Source organism: Bombina bombina, chromosome 3 (assembly GCF_027579735.1).
Source record: "Bombina bombina isolate aBomBom1 chromosome 3, aBomBom1.pri, whole genome shotgun sequence".
Lineage (NCBI taxonomy): Eukaryota > Metazoa > Chordata > Amphibia > Anura > Bombinatoridae > Bombina > Bombina bombina.
This window is the reverse complement of record NC_069501.1, coordinates 647887524-647908730: the sequence shown is the minus strand read 5'-3', so window position 1 is coordinate 647908730 and position 21207 is coordinate 647887524. Positions and strand designations below refer to the sequence as shown.

The following is a 21207-nucleotide window of genomic DNA, read 5'->3' as shown; positions in this document are numbered from 1 at the left end:
AGATATCTTGCAGAGGGATGCAGCACTCTTAAAATTGCAAAGCTTCTGAAGCGTGATCATCGAACAATCAAGCATTTCATTCAAAATAGTCAACAGGGTCGCAAGAAGCGTGTGGAAAAACCAAGGCGCAAAATAACTGCCCATGAACTGAGAAAAGTCAAGCGTGCAGCTGCTAAGATGCCACTTGCCACCAGTTTGGCCATATTTCAGAGCTGCAACACCACTGGAGTGCCCAAAAGCACAAGGTGTGCAATACTCAGAGACATGGCCAAGGTAAGAAAGGCTGAAAGACGACCACCACTGAACAAGACACACAAGCTGAAACGTCAAGACTGGGCCAAGAAATATCTCAAGACTGATTTTTCTAAGGTTTTATGGACTAATGAAATGAGAGTGAGTCTTGATGGGCCAGATGGATGGGCCCGTGGCTGGATTGGTAAAGGGCAGAGAGCTCCAGTCCGACTCAGACGCCAGCAAGGTGGAGGTGGAGTACTGGTTTGGGCTGGTATCATCAAAGATGAGCTTGTGGGGCCTTTTCGGGTTGAGGATGGAGTCAAGCTCAACTCCCAGTCCTACTGCCAGTTTCTGGAAGACACCTTCTTCAAGCAGTGGTACAGGAAGAAGTCTGCATCCTTCAAGAAAAACATGATTTTCATGCAGGACAATGCTCCATCACACGCGTCCAAGTACTCCACAGTGTGGCTGGCAAGAAAGGGTATAAAAGAAGAAAATCTAATGACATGGCCTCCTTGTTCACCTGATCTGAACCCCATTGAGAACCTGTGGTCCATCATCAAATGTGAGATTTACAAGGAGGGAAAACAGTACACCTCTCTGAACAGTGTCTGGGAGGCTGTGGTTGCTGCTGCACGCAATGTTGATGGTGAACAGATCAAAACACTGACAGAATCCATGGATGGCAGGCTTTTGAGTGTCCTTGCAAAGAAAGGTGGCTATATTGGTCACTGATTTGTTTTTATTTTGTTTTTGAATGTCAGAAATGTATATTTGTGAATGTTGAGATGTTATATTGGTTTCACTGGTGAAAATAAATAATTGAAATGGGTATATATTTGTTTTTTGTTAAGTTGCCTAATAATTATGCACAGTAATAGTCACCTGCACACACAGATATCCCCCTAAAATAGCTAAAACTAAAAACAAACTAAAAACTACTTCCAAAAATATTCAGCTTTGATATTAATGAGTTTTTTGGGTTCATTGAGAACATGGTTGTTGTTCAATAATAAAATTAATCCTCAAAAATACAGCTTGCCTAATAATTCTGAACTCCCTGTATATAGGTTTGTCAATTATGGTAGTTATTACCCAAACTAGACTAAATAAAAAGATGATTTAAAATCATCTAACAATTAGTAGAAATGAAAGTGTTAAAAACGTGTGTTATAAAAGAACACACTGGATATCGGATAAACGCTTGCTTCTCCTGTGCTTGGAGGTTCAAAAAAACCTATATCTATCATTAGTAAATTGATTGAATCAGCCAATAGGATGAAAGCTCAATCCTATTGGCTGATTGCAACAGCCAATAGGATTGTTTCCCCTTTAATTCCTATTGACTGATAGAAATCTTTCAGCCAATAGGAATGTAAGGGGTGCCCTCTTGGATGGCGTCACTTAAAGGGAACCTTCAATTTACGCCAAGGACCGTAAGAAGACGATGCTCCGCACCGGATGTCTTGAAGATGGACCAGCTCCGCGCCGGATGGATGAAGATAGAAGATGCCGTTTGGAAGAAGACTTCTTCTCGCTTGGATGAGGACTTCGCCGGCTGGAGGAGGATGGCTGTCCGGACTTCGATAACTGTAAGTGGATCGTCGGGGGTTAGTGTTATTTTTTTTTTTTTAAGGTTTTTTGTTTTTGTTTTTTGAGGTTAGGGTTTTGGGCAATTCATAAGAGAGCTAAATGGCCTTTTAAGGGCAATGCCCATCCAAATGCCCTTTTCAGGGCAATGGTTAGCTTAGGTTTATTTGGGGGGTTTGGTTGGGTGGGTTTTACTGTTGAGGGGTGGTTTGTATTTTTTATTGCAATGTAAAAGAGCTGATTTATTTGGGGCAATGCCCTGCAAAAGGCCCTTTTAAAGGCCATTGGCAGTTTAGTGTAGGCTAGGGGTTTTTTTTATTTTGGGGGGGGGGGGGTATTTTGATAGGGCTATTAGATTAGGAGTAATTTGTTTTTATTTTTGATAATTTCGTTTTTTTATTTTTTGTAATTTAGTGTTTATTTTTTTTGCAAGTTAGTAAATTGTATTTTATTAATTTAATTTATTTCATTTTATTGTAATGTTAGGTTTTAGTGGAAGGCAGGTTAGGTTTTATTTTACAGGTAACTGTGTATTTATTTTAATTTTTTATTTAGATTTATTTTAATTATAATAAAGTTAGGGGTGTTAGGGTTAGACTAAGGGTTAGGTTTAGGGCTTAATAACTTTAGTATAGTGGTGGCGACGCTGGGGGCGGCAGATTAGGGGTCAATAAGTGTAGGTAGGTGGCGGCGACATTGGGGGCGGCAGATTAGGGGTTAATAAGTGTAATGTAGGGGGCGGTGGTGTCGGGGGCGGGAGATTAGAGGTTAATAAGTGTAATGTAGGTGGCAGCGATGTCGGGGGAGGCAGATTAGGGGTGTTTAGACTCAAGGTTTATGTTAGGGTGTTAGGTGTAAACATAACTTTTGTTTCCCCATAGGAATCAATGGAGCTGCGTTACGGAGCTTTACGCTAATTTATTGCAGGTGTTAGGCTTTTTTTTAGCCGGCTCTCCCCATTGATGTCTATGGGAAAATCGTGCACGAGAAAGTAAAACCAGCTCAAAGCAGCGCTGGTATTGGAGTGCGGTATGGAGCTCAATTTTGCTCTATGCTCACATATTGCCTGCTAACGCCGGGTTTATGAAAACCTGTAATAGCAGCGCTATAGGGAGGTGAGCAGTGCAAATAACTTGCAAGTTAGCACTGAGCCGCTCTTACCGCAAAACTCGTAATCTAGCCGATTGTGCCGATTTTCACACTCCTAAGCAAGCCCAAAAGTATCAGATGTAAATCCAAGTCTACAGACTCCTATTTGCTCTTGTTTGTCTAATGGATCTTTTCATATGCAGGGAAGGGTTGGGGGTGTATGTCCTTCCTCCTTCCACAACCCCTTTCAGTGGGTGTCCCAGATTAACCTCATCAACAGTGCTAAACTGGGAGCTTTTAAGCAAGTTTTTTTAAAAGGTTTTATACTGGATTTTTAGATCAGTATCTGTGCATATTCTTCTTTATTGTAGTGTCTATTACATGCAGTTATATGAAAATCAATGTACTGTACTCTTTAGGAGTCATGAAACCCAAAATGATTCTTTCATGATTCAGATAGAGCATGCAATTTTAAAGCAATTTTCTACTTTACTTCATTTTCTTGGTATCTTTTGTTGAAAAACAGGGACTTAAGCTCAGGAACATGTCTGGAGAACTATACGGCAGCAGTTTTGCAAGAGCACTAAACGGCAGCACTATTTCCTGTCATTTAGTGTTCCAGAGGTCTACCTAGGTATCTCTTCAACAAAGAATAACATGGGAACAAAGAAAATTTGAAAAATGAAACAAATTGTTAACTGAAAAATTGTATGCTCTGTCTGAATCACATAATAAACTTTCCGGGTTTATTTAACTACAAAAGAAATCTACTGCTCATGTCAAATTCAAAGTAAGTGCTATTGCAGTGTCTTTGTATTATGTATTTGCCACAGGGTAGATAAAAAAAAATATGTTTTTTTTTTGTTTTTTTTTAAATCATTGATTTTTATTTAAATAGGATTTATTTAAAGTAAATGTAAAGTTGAATGAATGAGTGCCCGGTTTTTAAAAATAGTATTAAAAACAGGGGCACTTTCATTCATTAAACTTTACGTTGCAACGTTTTTCTTTAAATACTTACCTTTTTCTTTAGGAAATCCAGACCGGCGACCCTCCGCCCGCAGCTCCTCTGTACAAAACCGTCTTCCTCCAATCATGAGGTGCACCACATAGGTGACCAGCTCGAGAAGCCACGCAACGATTGGAGAAAGCCGGTTTTGTCATCAATATGCTAAGTACAGCATGAGAAGCAGGCGGAAGATCGCCGGTCTGAGTTTCCTAAAGAAAAAGGTAAGTATTTAAAAAAAATACGCTGCAATGTAAAGTTTAATGAATGAAAGTGCCCCTGTTTTTAATAGTATTTTTAAAAACCGGGCACTCATTCATTCAACTTTACAATCACTTTAAATAGTGCAGAATTATGTAACATTATCTTAGCAATAGCTTAAAAAAAAAAATTTGAGAGATTTTAGCCCCCAAAGTTATACTTCCCTTATTTCCTCTTTAGGCTCTTCTGATCACATCTCCTTTTCAAAAGCAATTCGCTCTGGTCTGGTAGCGGGAGCGGCTACATTTAGTTCAATAGCGCAATTAGGCACGCAGTGATTAGAGAGGACGCCCGCAAATCGCTTTTAAAAAGGAGACCTGATCAGAAGAGCCTGGAGAGGAAAAAAGGTAAGTATAACTTTGGGGGCTAAAATCTCTCAAATCGTTTGTCTTTTTTCAAGCTGTTGCTAAGATAATGTTACATTATTCTGTACTATGTGCAGAATTATGTAACATTCTTTTTTATGTTTACTGTCCCTTTTATTTTAGATCAGAATTATAATTTTGCTGTTGCCTGGCTGCTATTTTTCAGATCTGAGTCATGGCAGGTAATTTACAATTACAGGCTCTGATACATATAAAGCTGCTCATAAATGTGTGGTAATCTTGTGAAACATGTAATTTTATTTCAGTTGTGATTTGACGGCAGATAAGGATCAGAAATCACACTAATTATGCTCACTATTATTGCTTGCATAGTTAGTCACCTCCAAAGCAACAATTACACTATTGAGACCTAAATGAACACATCTGGTGAGCCACTGACAAGAGACGTGTGCAGCCACCAATCACCAGCTAGCTCCCAGCAATGCATTGTAGCTCCTGAGCCTACTTAGGTATTTTTGTCAACAAATAATACAAAGAGAACAAAGTAAATTTGATAACAGAAATATATATGTATCAGTTTAAAAGTGTAATTTGAGCTATGTTTTTAAGTTTTTTAAAGAGCATACAAGTTAATACTATACTAGTGTTATTCAGACTATTGAAACAGTTTAATACACAATGTCTCTTTAAAAGGCAGCTTAAAGGAATAGTCTATTAAAAATTAAACTTTCATGATTCAGATAGATCATGCAATTTTAAGCAACTTTCTAATATACTCATATTATCATTTTTTTTCGTTCTCTTGGTATCTTTATTTGAAAAAGCAAGAATGAAAGCATAGAAGCCAACACATTTTTGTTCAGCACCTGGGTAGTACTTTCTGATTGGTGTCTAAATGTAGCCACCAACCAGCAAGAGCTACCCAGGTGCTGAACCCAAAAATTGTCCAGCTCCTAAGCATTCAAATAAAAATACAAATAGAACAAAGAAAAATTGATAATAGGAGTAAATTAGAAAGTTGCTTAAAATCGCATGCTCTATCTGAATCATGAAAGTTTAAATTTTGACTAGACTATTCCTTTAAGTTTTTATTTTTTATTTTATTTTTCCTAAGACTGGTACAACATTCACAAGTCTAGTGCTGATTGTTGAGCTTATCTGAGTGCTAATAGATAGATGTAAACTATGGGGTCCATTTAACAGGGCCGGGTGGACATCTCCACCCGGCATCACAGCTAGCGGACTGCATTTCTCGCATGGGCTTTCAATCACTATGATACAGTCTGAGAAGTCTGTTGGGACTGAGAAATGCCACTTTATAGTTGGCATAGTAGGTTAAGAAGCAGCAGTCTGATGACCACTGCTTCTTAAATATCGGCTGCAGGGTTGCACGGTCCTCTAAAGCTACGTTTGCAGCTTCTTATAAGGAACCCTACATATTAGCTTGCCTGTCTATCTAGTGCACAGGAGCATATGAACAAGTCAGATGCTAAGAATGCATTCAGATTGGAGCAAGAAACCACCATTTTAAAAGTAGGAGTCACATGCCCATGTAGCAAATCAGCTGATCACCATGGCAAAAGTTATCACCTGACCAATATCTGAGACCCTTTATTTGAAAGAAGCAATTCTCATGTTGGCCAGTATGCATCCATCTCCTTGATAATTGTCATAACAAATACCTCATTGGTTGTATTGTGGAGGGTTTGGGGATTTTTAAAAGGCCTTTATTACCCCCTCAACATAGAAATATATCATAAGACTTTTCAAATAAGAAGATAATGGCCTGTCAACTGTCAATTGACTTGGTGTAACTATTTTATGTTTGTGTTTTTTGAATGTAATTTGTTTATGGTTAGACATTTTATACCTGCTCATTTTCTATATGAATTGCAAGATGGTGCATAGTGAGAAAAATAATACCTTTTATATTTTGATTTTCAATTATTAATTGGTATTGAACAATATAGATAAAAAATCATGTTGGCATTTTTCAAAAGCGAACTGATGCAAAATTTGAAACCATAAAATGTGTGATTAAAATATTTAGGAAATAAATAAATGCTATTTACCATGTATGCGAAATAAAATGATGCAAAAATGTTTTTTTTTGTTGTTTTTTTTTTTGCATTTTATGTGGTGTAATTGTCCCAAATTATATTTTTGTTAAAAATATATATTATTTGTGTGGATATCTGCCAGCAAAAATTTTAAAGTTATATGTCTTAACCAGTACTAAATAATTACAAACAGCTTATAGAAGAGGGGTATCGTTCAGCACTAAAGTGGTTATCAGGTAAGTAATTCTGAAGTGAATATCAGGTTCTGTTATATCTAACCAGCAAAGTAACATCTAAAACGGGAAGTGTCAGGCGTCTGGAATGTTAAGAAATATTCATAATGTGTAGGACACTTAACCTTCATTAAGTAGTTTGCTATGCTTGTTTGAAATTTAGAATATATTATTGACCAAAAAAGGATCAAACTAGGGGTGTTTCGGCATAAATAGTGGGTGTCTAAGAAGTTGACATCAAAGCTGAATATCAAAGCTGTATTAGGTACAATATTCTGTACTTATTATTACTACTTGTTATTTTTATTCAATTATTTATTAAAATAACCATTTTTCTTCCTTTGTCTGTTTGTTCTGTGCCACTACTCTGCTAATTCAGGGAATTTGGCACCTCTAAGGCTTGGGATGTGCAATAGTAATGAACGGAAGTGCACAGCACCCCCACAGGATTGGTCAAACCATTGCTATGCTAAAGATAAAAAAGAAAAAAATATATTGAATCTACTCAAGGGGCTTCAATACCAACCAATAGATAAGGGTGTCCCTAAATCAGTTTCTCAAACCCAGTGCTCAAGTTCCTCTAATAGGCCAGATATTCATTAGAGCTCAACTAGAGCACAGGTTAGATAATCAGCTAAATAGTAACCATGGTTCCTAAACGGCTTTTGTCCCTAAGATCAAAGGGACAGAAAACCCCCTATTTTCTTTCCTGATTTGGATAGAACATACAATTTTAAACAACTTTCCAAATTACTTCCATTATCAAAATTGCTTAGTTATCTTGTTATCCTTTGCTGAAGGAACAGCATTGCACTACTGGCAGCAAGATGAACACAACTAGTCTGCCAATCAGAAAAGACAAGACAAATGTGTGCAGGCACCAATTAGCAGCAGCTCCCACTAGTGTAGGATACAGAGAGAACAAAGCACATTTGAAAATAGAAGTGAATTTAAAAGTGCCTTAAAATTACATGCTGTATTGGAATCATGCAAGTTTAATTTTGACTTTCCTATCCCTTTAAGATATCATGAAAATCTGGCCTGCTCAGGTTATTTGAGGGCTGGAGTTGAGAAACACTACCCTATATGACTTTCAAATCAAATTAAAGGGCCATTATATTATATTTGTTAGAGTATATTATTAAAGGGACAGTTGTACTCAAAAATTTTCTCCCCTTTAATTTGTTCCCATGATCCACTTTACCTGCTGGAGTGTATTAAATTGTTTACAAGTAGCTCCTTTACCCTTATATTGGCATTTGAAATTGTTAATTTAGCATGTGGTATCCCCACCTATTCTGAAAGTTTGTGGCCGCGCGTACCAGCTATAGATAAGCTTTGTAAACACAGCCAGCAGAAAGAAATTACACTCCCAGTGTGATAAAGCAGAGATAAGGTAATAAAATGTTGATTTTCCATTGTTCTCTCAGAGTATTGGTGATTTTTTTTTAAGGACAGATATAAGATAAAGAAGCAGGTATATGTGCACAATGTGATACAGTAATGAGATCTGATTATACCTACAAGCTCAACCTATTTTATTAGGCTGTGGCTTCGAAACACAAGATCAGAGCTTTAATATACAGAAATAAACCTTAAAAAGCTAATTTTCATACATTTTTTACTCTGCAGTTGGTAAAAAAAGCAATTGTAAACACATTAAGGGAAAAACTATTTTACAGTATACCGTCCTTTTAAGGTACTAGTAATCCTGTCCTGGCTTCTCAGCAAGGACAAATGTTCCAGTTTTCAGGGACTACCCTACTGCCATCCAGGACACACCCACACCATGCACTTCCACATCACAGTCTGCCCCTATGGTACTGACCCCACCCACAAAACAATGACTGGCCGCTACCCACAAGTTCCATAACCACCCCAGCCCCTTGTCTGCTGCTGTCTTATCTTGATTTACTGTACTCCTTGTATAGAGCTTCTGAATGTTTGCTGCATTGTAAATAAAGGTAATTATCATAATATCATAGTAAAGAACATGAAAAACAAACAAAAACAAGATTCTCAAGTGGATTTTTTTAACAAAACTTCATATAAAGTAAAAGATTAATTCAGCATTGAGGATGACTGCCTAATATGATTCATGCAATATTTTACACTTATTCTGCTAATTTGGGGCATTTGGCACCTCTGAGGAGCTGAAACATTATTGAATGGAAGCGCACAACACCCTCCCTGACTTTGGTCAAATTTTCAGTATGCTAAAAAAGAAAAAAAAGTGTATTGAATCCAGTCAATGGACTTCAACACCAAACACTAGATAAGACAGTGAAGTCCCTATATAACTTGCACATTATATTATAGTGTCATTATATCATATTTGTTAGAGTATGTAATTGTAGCACACACCACACATATAAATACATATGTTCACACACACATACAGATTATATATATATATATATATATATATATATATAGGTGGGTGTGGGTGTGTGTGTGTGGGTGGGTGCGCGCATTTGAGCCATTTGCAGTCAAATAGCTGAAACCATTAAAAAGCATTTGTATTCAATATTAATATTTATTAATAGTTTATGTATTAACTGTAAACATTTCCAATGTTCTTCACATAGGAGAATGTGTTCTAAGTATTTTTAAATAGATCTCTATAGCTAGATAGATATATATATATAATGCTCAAATAAAGTATTGCAGTATGCAGTGGTACCCTTTTTATTGGACTAACATAATATTTCAAAGACAAGCTTTCAAGAGTTTTCCTCCCTTCCTCAGTCTGTATTGCTTCAGACCTGAGGAAGGGAGGAAAACTCTTGAAAGCTTGTCTTTGAAATATTATGATAGTCCAATAAAAAAGGTATCACTGCATACTGCAATACTTTGTTATTTGAGCATCTTATCTACTGGACTAAACACGGCTAATCCAATCTTCACTATATATAGAAATTTTATTAAAGGGCCAGTAAACCTAGGAAATAATGTTATATAATTCGTGTACATAGTGCAGAATTATATAACATTAGCTTAGCACCAGATTTCTAAAGTGAAGGGTTAAATAGATATCACACATAGAAAACAGAACGCCACTCTTGGCTCTACTGAAAATTAGTTGTACTACAAATATCGCAACCATGTGAACATATACTCCCATAGACGTCAATGGAGCACAAAAACTGCAAACAACCTTACACCCATACTTGTGCGCTAACCAGACCTGTGATTATTTAAGAGTGCTAACCAGACATGAAATATGAATATTTCACATTCCAAAGTTCTTCATATAGAAGAATATATTCTATTCTTTAAAGGGCCAGTAAACCTAGGAAATAATGTTATATAATTCTGCACATAGTGCAGAATTATATAACATTAGCTTAGCTCCAGATTTCTAAAGTGAATAGTTAAATAGACATCACACAAAGAAAACAGAACGCCGCTCCCAGCTCTACTGAGCAGGTTTGTTTTCTTCTGCTAAGTGCATCACGGGCACGCTGTCTAATCACAGCCGGCCGATCGCGCTATTAAAATCAATGTAGCTCGCTCCCACTACCAGACCAGGACCGGGAGCGAGCTACATTGATTTTAATAGTGCGATCGGGCACGATGTGAATAGACAGCGTGCCCGTGATGCACTTAGCAGAAGAAAACAGACCTGCTCAGTAGAGCTGGGAGCGGCGTTCTGTTTAACTATTCACTTTAGAAATCTGGAGCTAAGCTAATGTTATATAATTCTGCACTATGTGCAGAATTATATAACATTATTTCCTAGGTTTACTGGCCCTTAAAGAATAGAATATATTCTTCTATATGAAGAACCTTTGGAATGTGAAATATTCATATTTCATGAATGGTTTAGCACTCTGAATAAACACGGTCTGGTTAGCGCACAAGTATGGGTGTTAAGGTTGTTTGCAGGTTTTTTGTGCTCCATTGAAGTCTATGGGAGTATATGTTCACATGGTTGCGATATGTGAAGTACAGCTTTTTGCCCGTGTCCTGTTTTTTCGCTTTCTTGTTAACTTTTTTGTTTCAACTTGCAATACGAATGCAACCTGACTTGTGCAAAAAGCCTCCGTCTAGCAAATGTAACACATGAGTGGTAGCACAAAATAGCACTGCAATTGTAATCTAGCCCTTAGTACGCTAAAGCAGCATTGAAAAAATTACATGCTCTACCAATTTACAGCATTTTTAATTAAATAAAAACTTTTTTTTTTTTTTTTTTTTTTTTTAAATCTCACAATGTTCAACCACTACTTCATGCATCAGAGGTGGCTTCCGGTGGGGAGGAGCTGATCAGGAGCAGAGCACGCCGAGTTTTGGTGTGGTGCATCGACAGCTTGTGAACCAACTTTTCCTCCCTTGCCATCTCTCACCGTTGTTGGTGCGGTCTGCACCCTAGGGAGCCGGGCAGTTACAACTAGAGCCAAGCAGGAAGCCCGGGAGAGCTTAGACATAGGCTCCATTGCCAGAGCTGCAACTGGCCACACCACAAAGGACTCACACGCTTATTGTAGCTGAATTTCAGCAGGCTACAATAGAAGGATACGGATCTTCCTTTAGCCACTGTTTGGTATCTAGGAATTGTTACTAACCTCTGCACTGGAGTCTCGCATGAGTGAGAACAAAACCAACTATACTAAAATCGTGACGGGGCTCGCTGTAAAAGAAGGTTACGTGTATCGGACCCGCTGTGGGACGGTCTTACCCCCTAGGGTCTGGTATCCTCTTCATCCGCATATCAGTGACAAAGCAGTGAAACAGATTCACTCTGACCAGACAAACGGAGCTCGGCACGCACCTAGTAGCATTAACATCCTGCCCAGAGCTGTACCTCCTGGATAAAGCCGCTACTTCGATACTCCGACATTAATACCGCTAGCATACAGGTGATAACCGTTCCAGCCTCCTACAAGAGTATCAGACGGGCTCACTACAGCTGTCATCCTGCACTGGACCCGGCTGAGTTTTCTACTTCTGTCACTATATCGTTGGACCTGAAAAGCGCAAGTATATGTGCTCCCTCATGGGGACTTGATTTATGACTATCTACAGCATCTTTTTTCTCTCTCATGAGATTTGTGCATACCTCTATACCTTATATGTGCAGCTACATGGACTCAACCTAGTCTAGACTCAGTATTATATCCTTCGAAGTATATATCAGCCTACCGGTATTGCTGACGTCTGTTTTCTTGCACTCTGTCTATAATCATTGCCCACATCTGTCTTATTCACTATATTAAGCTGCTTAGACTTGGGCAAAGACAGTACTATAGCACCCAGACGAGCTGAATAAATGGTATTGGAACAACTATACTGGACTGGCAAGCAAAGGGGTTTAACTTTGAGGCAAGACGTGTTGTCCAGGTTTCAAGGATCTGTTTACTAAGTCTGAAAGTCCTCTACCACAGTCTTCAATGTGAAAAAACTGTTTTGTTATCATCCGCTCATGACCAGCAATCTATCTTTTGTTTGTTTATTTTCTAAATCCACAGATTTATAATTGAATCATACATCTTTTTGTATATATGTCTTGGTGGTAATTAGCTAGTTTCGGCCCACTTAGGGATTTTGGTTGTGTTATAGCCTATGCAGTTATAATTAATTTATGGTGAGAGATATTTAACAAGTCATAAACTGTGTTAAATATCATTTTCAAATTGATTATACAATGTCACACTACGGAAATCTTAAGTATTATTGGGCTCGCTCCTAAATATACACTATATGACACACTATGTTCACAATATCTAGCGGTCTTTACTAGAACACAGTATCAAGAGTATCTACGGAATAGGTTTCCAGGATGCTATTCTATAGCTTTTGTAGTTTTAGTAATACGTTATTTTTTGTTCTTAATATTGTATTTACAATTAATCGCCTTTTCCCCCTTATAAGTACACCAACACAGTATTTATTGATCTAATTTGCATTCACATTTCCCAAGCTCACCCCTTTTGTGTGCGTGCGTATATATATATATTTACACCCACACATATATAGCCGACAGGCACTCTCAATTATCTTATAATTACACTATTTTTAGTAAGTGATCACACCACACCACATATATAGACACATTATTTGATTTTTTTGCACACTATTTGTACTTTTTTTTTTTTCACTCCTCACTTTATTCTCTTTTTAGTAAGAGTGTGCACTAAGGGAAAAAACAAGTATTATATATGGGACAGATATATTTCGGCTTCTAAATTTAACTCGCCAACCATGCCAGTTAAACAAAAAGACAGGAAGAACCGTATTTCAGATATTTTGCCTGAAACAGTAAAAGACTACAACCTCTAAAACTAATATCCAACCATTTAGTAAACCGAATTTTCTACCTCAATTGAGTGTTACAGTCACAGATGGTTAGCCTTACGGCTGAGATCAGACAATTTTCAAACAGACTCAATGAGGTCGAAAACAGAGTTTCTGAAACAGAGGATATCATAAATGGTCAAGCAGTCCAATTGACAGATCATACTAAATACATTAAAATTCTACAAGATCGTGTAACAGATCTTGAGGACCGCTCTCGACGAAATAATTTAAAAATAGGCAGGATTTACCAGAATCAGTGAGTTTTTGCTGATCTCTTGCATTTTTTCTTCTAATATCTCTCCCTCAATTATTAGGCTTACAACAACATAACACTCCTCTACTGATTGAAAGAGCACATAGAATAGGTCCTCAGAGGAAAACAATGAATGGACAATTCCTCACAGAGCGGTTTATGATTAAATTTCAAAATTATCAAGACAAAAATGACACTATTGCGACTTTACAGGAAAATTTTTCAGGATTTCAGGATTACCTCCAGCGAAACCTCCCAAAGAAGGAAAGCCATGGCTCCCTTCTGCACTAAGTTAATTAATGCAGGACATATTAATTTATCCAGCCAAAATAATAGTAGAAGATAAGATACCACACACACCTTGGTAAATGAAGCAAGAAGCCAGACAATTTTGTAACAATCTGAAAATTATTTATAAGATAAGGAAGTTAACTAGATCTAGCGAACATATTATTGGGTCCCTTGTGATGTTGTCATTTGGGTAGACAAGATCTTGTTTTTAATGTATTGTTTTTTTTTTCTCTTTCTCTCTCTCAACCCACCCTCTCCACACCCGACTCAAAACATAGGAGATAGGAGTCATCTTTAAGAGTGTTTCTTGGAATATAGGAGGAAGAACCTCCCTATAAAAATGAAGCTGATCCTTAAGCAATTAGGTAAACACAAACCTGATCTTGCTTTCTTACAAGATAACACACTTAAAGCTACAGAGGTAAATAAACTCAAATCGAAATGGGTTGGGTCATGTAATTGCTTCTGCATGCAATAAGAGGAAAGAGGAGTGGCTATATTGTTTCAATAAAAAATTTGTCTTATAAGTTATTAAAACAAGTTTCAGATAAGGAGGATAGATGGCTCCTAATTGAAATTGAGATAGGGAATATTAAATATATATCTTCTGTAATATATACGGTCCGAACTTGGAAGATATAGAATTCCTGGAATAAAATTATTTGTATATTTATCTCAATATATTGGACAAAACCTGATTCTTGTTGGAGATTTTAATTTAATTCCTAACCACCACTTTTAGATAGACGTACCCCAAAACAATTCTCAATTTTCTAACGTGATGGCCAAAATATTTGTCAGATTTGTAATAATTTGAAAGTTCATGATATATGGCGTATCAAATACCCGGACTCCCAAATTTCTCTTGCGAGTCTAAACATATAGAGCACTTTCTAGAATAGAGTTTCTTGTTTATATTCTAGCTCCATGTTAGCAATGAATATTGATGTCCAAAATCGCTGATATAGTTATATCCGACCATTGCTATCATCATCAATCGTAAATATACATACCAAGAACCTAAATATCAATCCAGCAAGTAATTATTATTTTCCTAATTTTCTATTTCAAGATAAAAAATTCTCTGACTGGTTTAGGACAAAATGGCGAGATTATCAATATTTTAACGAAGGTTATCTAGATAAAGTTGAGATATACTGGGAAGCTGCCAAAGCGTATCTTAAGGGGTGAAATCAAAGCATATATGATAAAAATTAAAAAAAATTCCAATGCACCCGCGAAATACAGTTGGCGAATCAACTTAGTAATTCATAAAAAAACTATATTAACAACACTTCTAGAACTCGAGGAACGTGATCTTTTCTTTAAAGAAAAACACTGCGGAAGAGGTTAGAATTAACGCAAAGTATAGTGGACAATTTGGCAGATCAGCCAAATTCCTGGCTAGATTGAAAAAAACATTCAATTGAAGCTATCAGGGATTGGCCAAGAAAGATATACGGACCCTTTTAGAGATCAAAAGAATTTTTTTATACTTCCAAAATATCTATGCGGCGAATGAGATTAACTTTGAAAATAAAAATAGTTTTTGGAATAGAGTATTAAAACGCCTAAAATTTCTCCAGCTTTTCTAGATTCTCTAAATACCCCTATTACTTCGGAAGAAGTAGGCTGAGGCAATAGATTTTGCCAAGACCAATAAAGCTCCTGGCCCTGACCAGCTTCTATCAGAGTTCTATAAGATCTTGCGAAACTATTTTTATTTATTTTGGTCAAGCTGTTTAATGAGTATTTTATAGCAGGGAAAGCCTATGTCTGGATATTTCTCGGCGTCAGCTGCTACATATAATACTCAAGAAAGGTAAAGACCCCCTGTGAATCAGCTTTTTATAGACCCATTTCACTTCTGAATGTAGATTACAAAATTACTCACTACTATAATGGCAAAAAGGCTTAAATCTGGCATAGAACAAATAATACATGAGGACCAATCCGGCTTTATGCCTGGAGATCCTCCATCAGAAATATACGCCGGGTCAACACCATACTAGAATATTTCTGGATTAAAACTCAAGAAAACAAATCTGGTATAAAACAAGTCTATGCGTTGTTAACAGCCGACGCGAGAAAGCTTTTGATTCAGTAACAATGGGACCATTTATATACTGCTCTCTTGATAGATTTGGTTTCAGTGGGAATTTCTCCCTTTCAATGATCAGGTCTATTTATTAATTCACCTATCTCCTACATTTTAGTTAATGGCAACCCAACTTCTAGGTTTCATATACATAAAGAGACGAGACAGGGGATGCCCCCTATCCCCTCTCCTTATTCAACATCGCCATAGAGCCTCTTGCAATCCTATTAAGAGAAACCACACAAGGTATAGAACTAGGAGATCAACTAATTGTTCTCTCGCTTTATGCGGATGATCTATTTATTGTTCTTACAAAATACCAAAATAAATATCCCTATTGTCTTAGATATATTTAAACAATTTAGTTCTTTCTCGGGGATATAAATTAAATTTGAGTAAATCCGAAGTTTTATGGATACATCAAAATAAAGATAGCTGCAAGGAACATCCTTTTCAAGTTACAGAGAATATAAAATATTTAGGAATCAACCTACACAGAAATCCTAATATCTGGTACAATAATAACTACTCTATCTTTTTCTCAAACGTATCTGAGTAACTGTGTAGATGGGCTTCATTCCCTATTTTCTCTCTCATCTAGAATTATGTTAATTAAATCCATTCTTCTTCCACAACTGATATACCTTCTTCAAAATCTCCCCCTTTTTGTTTCCAACAAAGATTTAAGGCTTTTTAATAAAAACTGTTCCTCTTTTTGTGAGTAAGAAAAGGCACTATCTATCTCGAGCCAAACTGTATCAACTACCAGAATTTGGAGGCTTTGCCCTCCCTGATATAAAATGGTATAATATTTCAATACTTGCACGCTTTGCCTTTGACTGGATTACAGACACTAACTATTTCACAAATTTTTAAATTGAAAAACAATTAGTTGCTCCTCTTTCACTTAAAGCTATTATTCACTGCCCAGTTACACAACTACCATCACATATCCAAAAATTATCTGTAATTCGTAATGTGGTTTTAGCATGGCAAAAATTGTGCGTTGTCCCTAGACATAGACTATCGAATATCCTCATATCTTCCCATTTAGAGGTAATAAGCTATACTCTCCTGGCCTGACATCTGAAATCTTCCTAAAATGGGAAGAGAAAGGGTTAACTTATATATCGCAAGTGCTTGATAATGACTGTAAAATAAGAACATTGAATCTATTCTTCAAGAATATAATTTATCAAACCAAACTTTTTATGCGTATTTACAACTTAGACATTATATAAATGGACTTCAAAACATCAGACAAGACTATAAACAATTTGGCGAGCTTAGAGATTATATTATTCTTCATAAAAATGGTATCCACACTAGCTCGCTAATCTATAATATCAATGTCGAAACAGGGACAACTGGGTCTAGAAACTCTAGTTGGTATGTGGAGACCCCATTTTCAAAAAATAACCCTATAAAAAATTCAAATCAGTATCAAACGTGTAAGAGAGGCCAAAATTCCCACCTCTTGGAAAGAATCACATATTAAAATTAATTAACAAATCATATATTACACCGAAAATATTAGCTAATTGGATAGGTAATAAATCAGGTGATTGTTTTAAATGTAAGAAACCGACGCTGACCTCCTACACTGCATTTGGTTTTGTCCTAAAATTAAACAGCTCGGCTTAAAGTAATTTACTGGCTCCTCTAAGGTCTTGCATGAGAATTTCACTTTAGATATATATCAAGTTCTTTTCTTAACCAACGAGGATACTACAAATTCTCCAAAACTATTGACACACTAATTCTGATGGGTCGTAATCAGATCCTCCGGTATTGTAAAAAGAATATTCCCCCAATAACATTATTCAAACAAGCAGTTTATTCACAAATTATGTTTGAACAACTAAATACCAACTCAGTACTACAGTAATCAGGTCCAAAAATGTTTTAACAAATGGCTCACTCTAATTTTATACCAACCTAGTAACCTACAGTACTCACTAAACAAAATGTTTCATAAAACAGACTTTTTTTGAACCCTGGTTCTGAACAATATATTTCCTCCTGCCTGGCATTAACAATGTACTCATATACAGATAAAGAGTGTGGTGTGGAGCTGGGGTGTACAGGATCCCCCCCTCCCTCCCCCCCCCTTTTTTTTGCGTGCTTGTTTTGTTGTGCCTTGCTTTGTTCCTTCATCATTATTTTTAGGTAAATAGGAAAGTAGCACAAATGTATAAGTATAGAACTGATTACTGATTTAACAATTCTGTCAAATCTACCGTTTAGAAGCTAGAAACTTAGAAAGAATTTAAGCATTGTCTTCTTATTTTTTTCTTTTTTATTTCAGGAAAACAGAATTGTTTCATGTTTTATTTAGCTAAAATGGCTAATATTTTATTTCTGATTTTTTTTTTTACTGTTTGTTTTATCTCCTTTCTTTTTTTTTCTTTCCATATATAAGAAATTTTGTTCTTGGACAAATATCTATTGTTTGAATTATACTTTGTGCTTCGTTATAATTAAACTTCATGCATCAGAGCTGTTGCATTATTAAGTTATTAACACTGCTAATGAACTGGGTCAGCTCACCTACAATTAAGGACTATTAGATGTGTAGGTACGTTACAATTAATGAATCATGTCTCTGGAGTTGTCTGACTTATGAAGATAACTCGGTGAGGGGAAGGTGACTTCCTTCTCCCAGCTGTTGCTTCTCAACGTTCTTCAGAGCATCATCCCATTAAAATGCACACCAGCCCTGCCAGCTGTTATAATCAACAGAAAGTAAACTATATTTAATTAACAGAAGGTGATTTGTGATTAACCCCTTAATGACCACAATGTACCCTGTATGTCACTTGTCGTTAAGGGTTTTTCAGGACATAATAGTACAAGTCTAGCAAGAACACGCTATTAATGCACTCCTCCAGCAGGCTTTGTGGAATAGAGAAGTCTCAACGCTGGTGCAAGACAATGCTATAAAACAATCAAGTCCCAAAAAAAGGCCAGTGACATACAGGGTACGTCGCTGGTCCTTAAGGGGTTAAACAACATGGGGGAGCACGTACCCTTGTTCATATATTAGATTATCTATAATGTAGTTATGCAAAGAGTTCAAATGAATTGGTCTCACTTCAGCTACTAGAATCTACTGTGAATACAGATAGGATTTAATTGTTGATGCCTCCAATCTGCTGTATGAATACGAATAAGACGTACAGAAATATTCATTGTAAAATATGTATTTGTTGTAGGTAGGGAGCCACAGTGTCATATTGATATTATCATGGTTTATGGCTACAGCAGCCAACATCTGAGCTGTACACAGGACAAGCACGACTGCTCCTTGCAAGATTGAGGGTGAACCCAATGAAGGAAGAGGCAGACCCTGAATCCAACAGGATGCGCTTATTCAAACACACACAGATGCCTAACCTCATCCTTGGCAGATAACTCCCACTACTTACACAATTCTTGCATCATTTCATGGCCTTCTATCAGTTTATAACTAATGTACAGTAAATTACAAATGCCCACTGCTGCTGTGTGAGAACAAATACAACATACAAGGAAAGCAGTGATACCTGGAGCTGAAGAGCGAACAATCCGCTTCGGACCATTGGGGCTGGATTCGGTGAGCACAACGTCTGATTAAGAGGTAGAGCCCCGGAAAAAATAAGAATCCCAGTGCCAATACGTGCCACATCCTGCCCGCTACCAGTGTAAGCAACTGTAACAAGTGGCTTGAGTGTGTGAATCGCCTGCCGCAGCTAAGCCCCGCCCACCGCAAGATTTTCACACGATAACTCCGCCCAAATCGTCAATGCCGCTGTTCGGTCCTAAGCAGAACACAGCCGCCCGACCACGCCTATTATTAATTCCACCGCCCACCAGGATGTTCCATGTAGCCACGCCCACCTCTATTTGTTGTCCTCAGACTTATATCTTATTAGTATCTTGCTATTATACTTGCTATTAGGCTATAGGCAACCGTTTAATGTTGTCTCTGCGGTACATTATGATTATGTAACGCTTATTAATCTCCCTGTTTAGATTCACTTCTGGGGGAAAGTTCAAAATGTCAGCGGTGGGATTATTGTGGATTTCTAAAGCTGCTTCAAGACGATGTGGGGAGGAATTTAGACGTCAAATCCGTACTTGCTGATAAAAGTAGTTAGGGAAACGGGACGTAGTACTAAAAGGAATGACAAGGGTCAATGACAAAATGGAATGTCCATAGACTAATGGGATGCAAAAAGTGTTAAAGCATCTTAGTTAGTGTTCTACATTATTATCTTATTATTTTCCTACAAAAATTGGTGTGGGGGTTTCAGATGAACTGCAATGTTTGTGTCCCCAGGAACAAAAGGGGAGCCCTATTTTGGGGTGTAAAGTCCCTATTTTTCCCATAGACTTTCCACAGCCAGCCAGCTCTGTCTCACCTACATGGTACATTGTATCAAACCCTCAGCTTAACAGTTTTTTATACATTTGTAACTGTTTACTGTACACAGACACTTAAAGCAGGCCCTCTCGGTAACAACTGTACACAGACACTAAAGCAGCCCTCTCAGTAACAACTGCACACAGACACTTAACAGCAGCCCTCTCAGTAACAACTGTACACAGACACTTAAAGCAGCCCTCTCAGTAACAACTGTACACAGACACTTAAAGCAGCCCTCTCAGTAACAACTGTACACAGACACTTAAAGCAGCCCTCTCAGTAACAACTGTACACAGACACTTAAAGCAGCCCTCTCAGTAACAACTGTACACAGACACTTAAAGCAGGCCCTCTCAGTAACAACTGTACACAGACACTTAAAGCAGCCCTCTCAGTAACAACTGTACACAGACACTTAAAGCAGCCCTCTCAGTAACAACTGTACACAGACACTTAAAGCAGCCCTCTCGGTAACAACTGCACACAGGACACTTAAAGTAGACGCTCTCGGTAACAACTGTACAAACTGCTGAGGAAATAATGTCTCACGACAGTCTTAAAGGGCAGGAGTACCTGGTCACACAGTCTTAAAGGGACAGACAAAAAACCACACAGCCTTGAGAGGGGTCAACTAGCACCACACGCACACAGTCTTAAAGGGACGATCACATGAATGTTCATGTAGTGTAACCTTAAAGGGCAGCTCGACACCTGCGCCACAGAGCCTTAAAGGGACAGATCACCGTAATGTGGACACAGCGCAACCTAAAGGGCAGCTCGACACCTGCGCACACAGACTTAAAGGGACAGATCACTGTAATGTGCACGCAGCGCAACATTAAAAGGCAGCTCAACACCTGCGCACAGAGCCTTAAAGGGACAGATCACCGTAATGTGCACGCAACGCAACCTTAAAGGGCAGCTCGGCACCTGCTCACAGAGCCTTAAAGAGCAGATCACCATAATGTACACGCAGCGCAACCTTAAAGGGCAGCTTGACACCTGCGCACACAGCCTTAAAGGGACAGATCACCGTAATGTATACGCAGCGCAACCTT

The 21207-nt window shown here is 37.5% G+C and overlaps 1 protein-coding gene across 1 annotated transcript in view; it reads right to left on the bottom strand.

The window, feature by feature from the left end:
• TLCD3A (TLC domain containing 3A) overlaps positions 1–19423 on the bottom strand; it is a 124574-nt gene extending 105151 nt beyond the window's left edge. Inside the window, exon 1 of the mRNA XM_053704842.1 lies at positions 19287–19423. Within this exon, the coding sequence (XP_053560817.1) occupies positions 19287–19408 (122 nt within the window). The 5' untranslated portion in view covers positions 19409–19423. The remainder of the gene's footprint in view (positions 1–19286) is intronic.
• Between the last annotated feature and the right edge of the window lie 1784 nt (positions 19424–21207).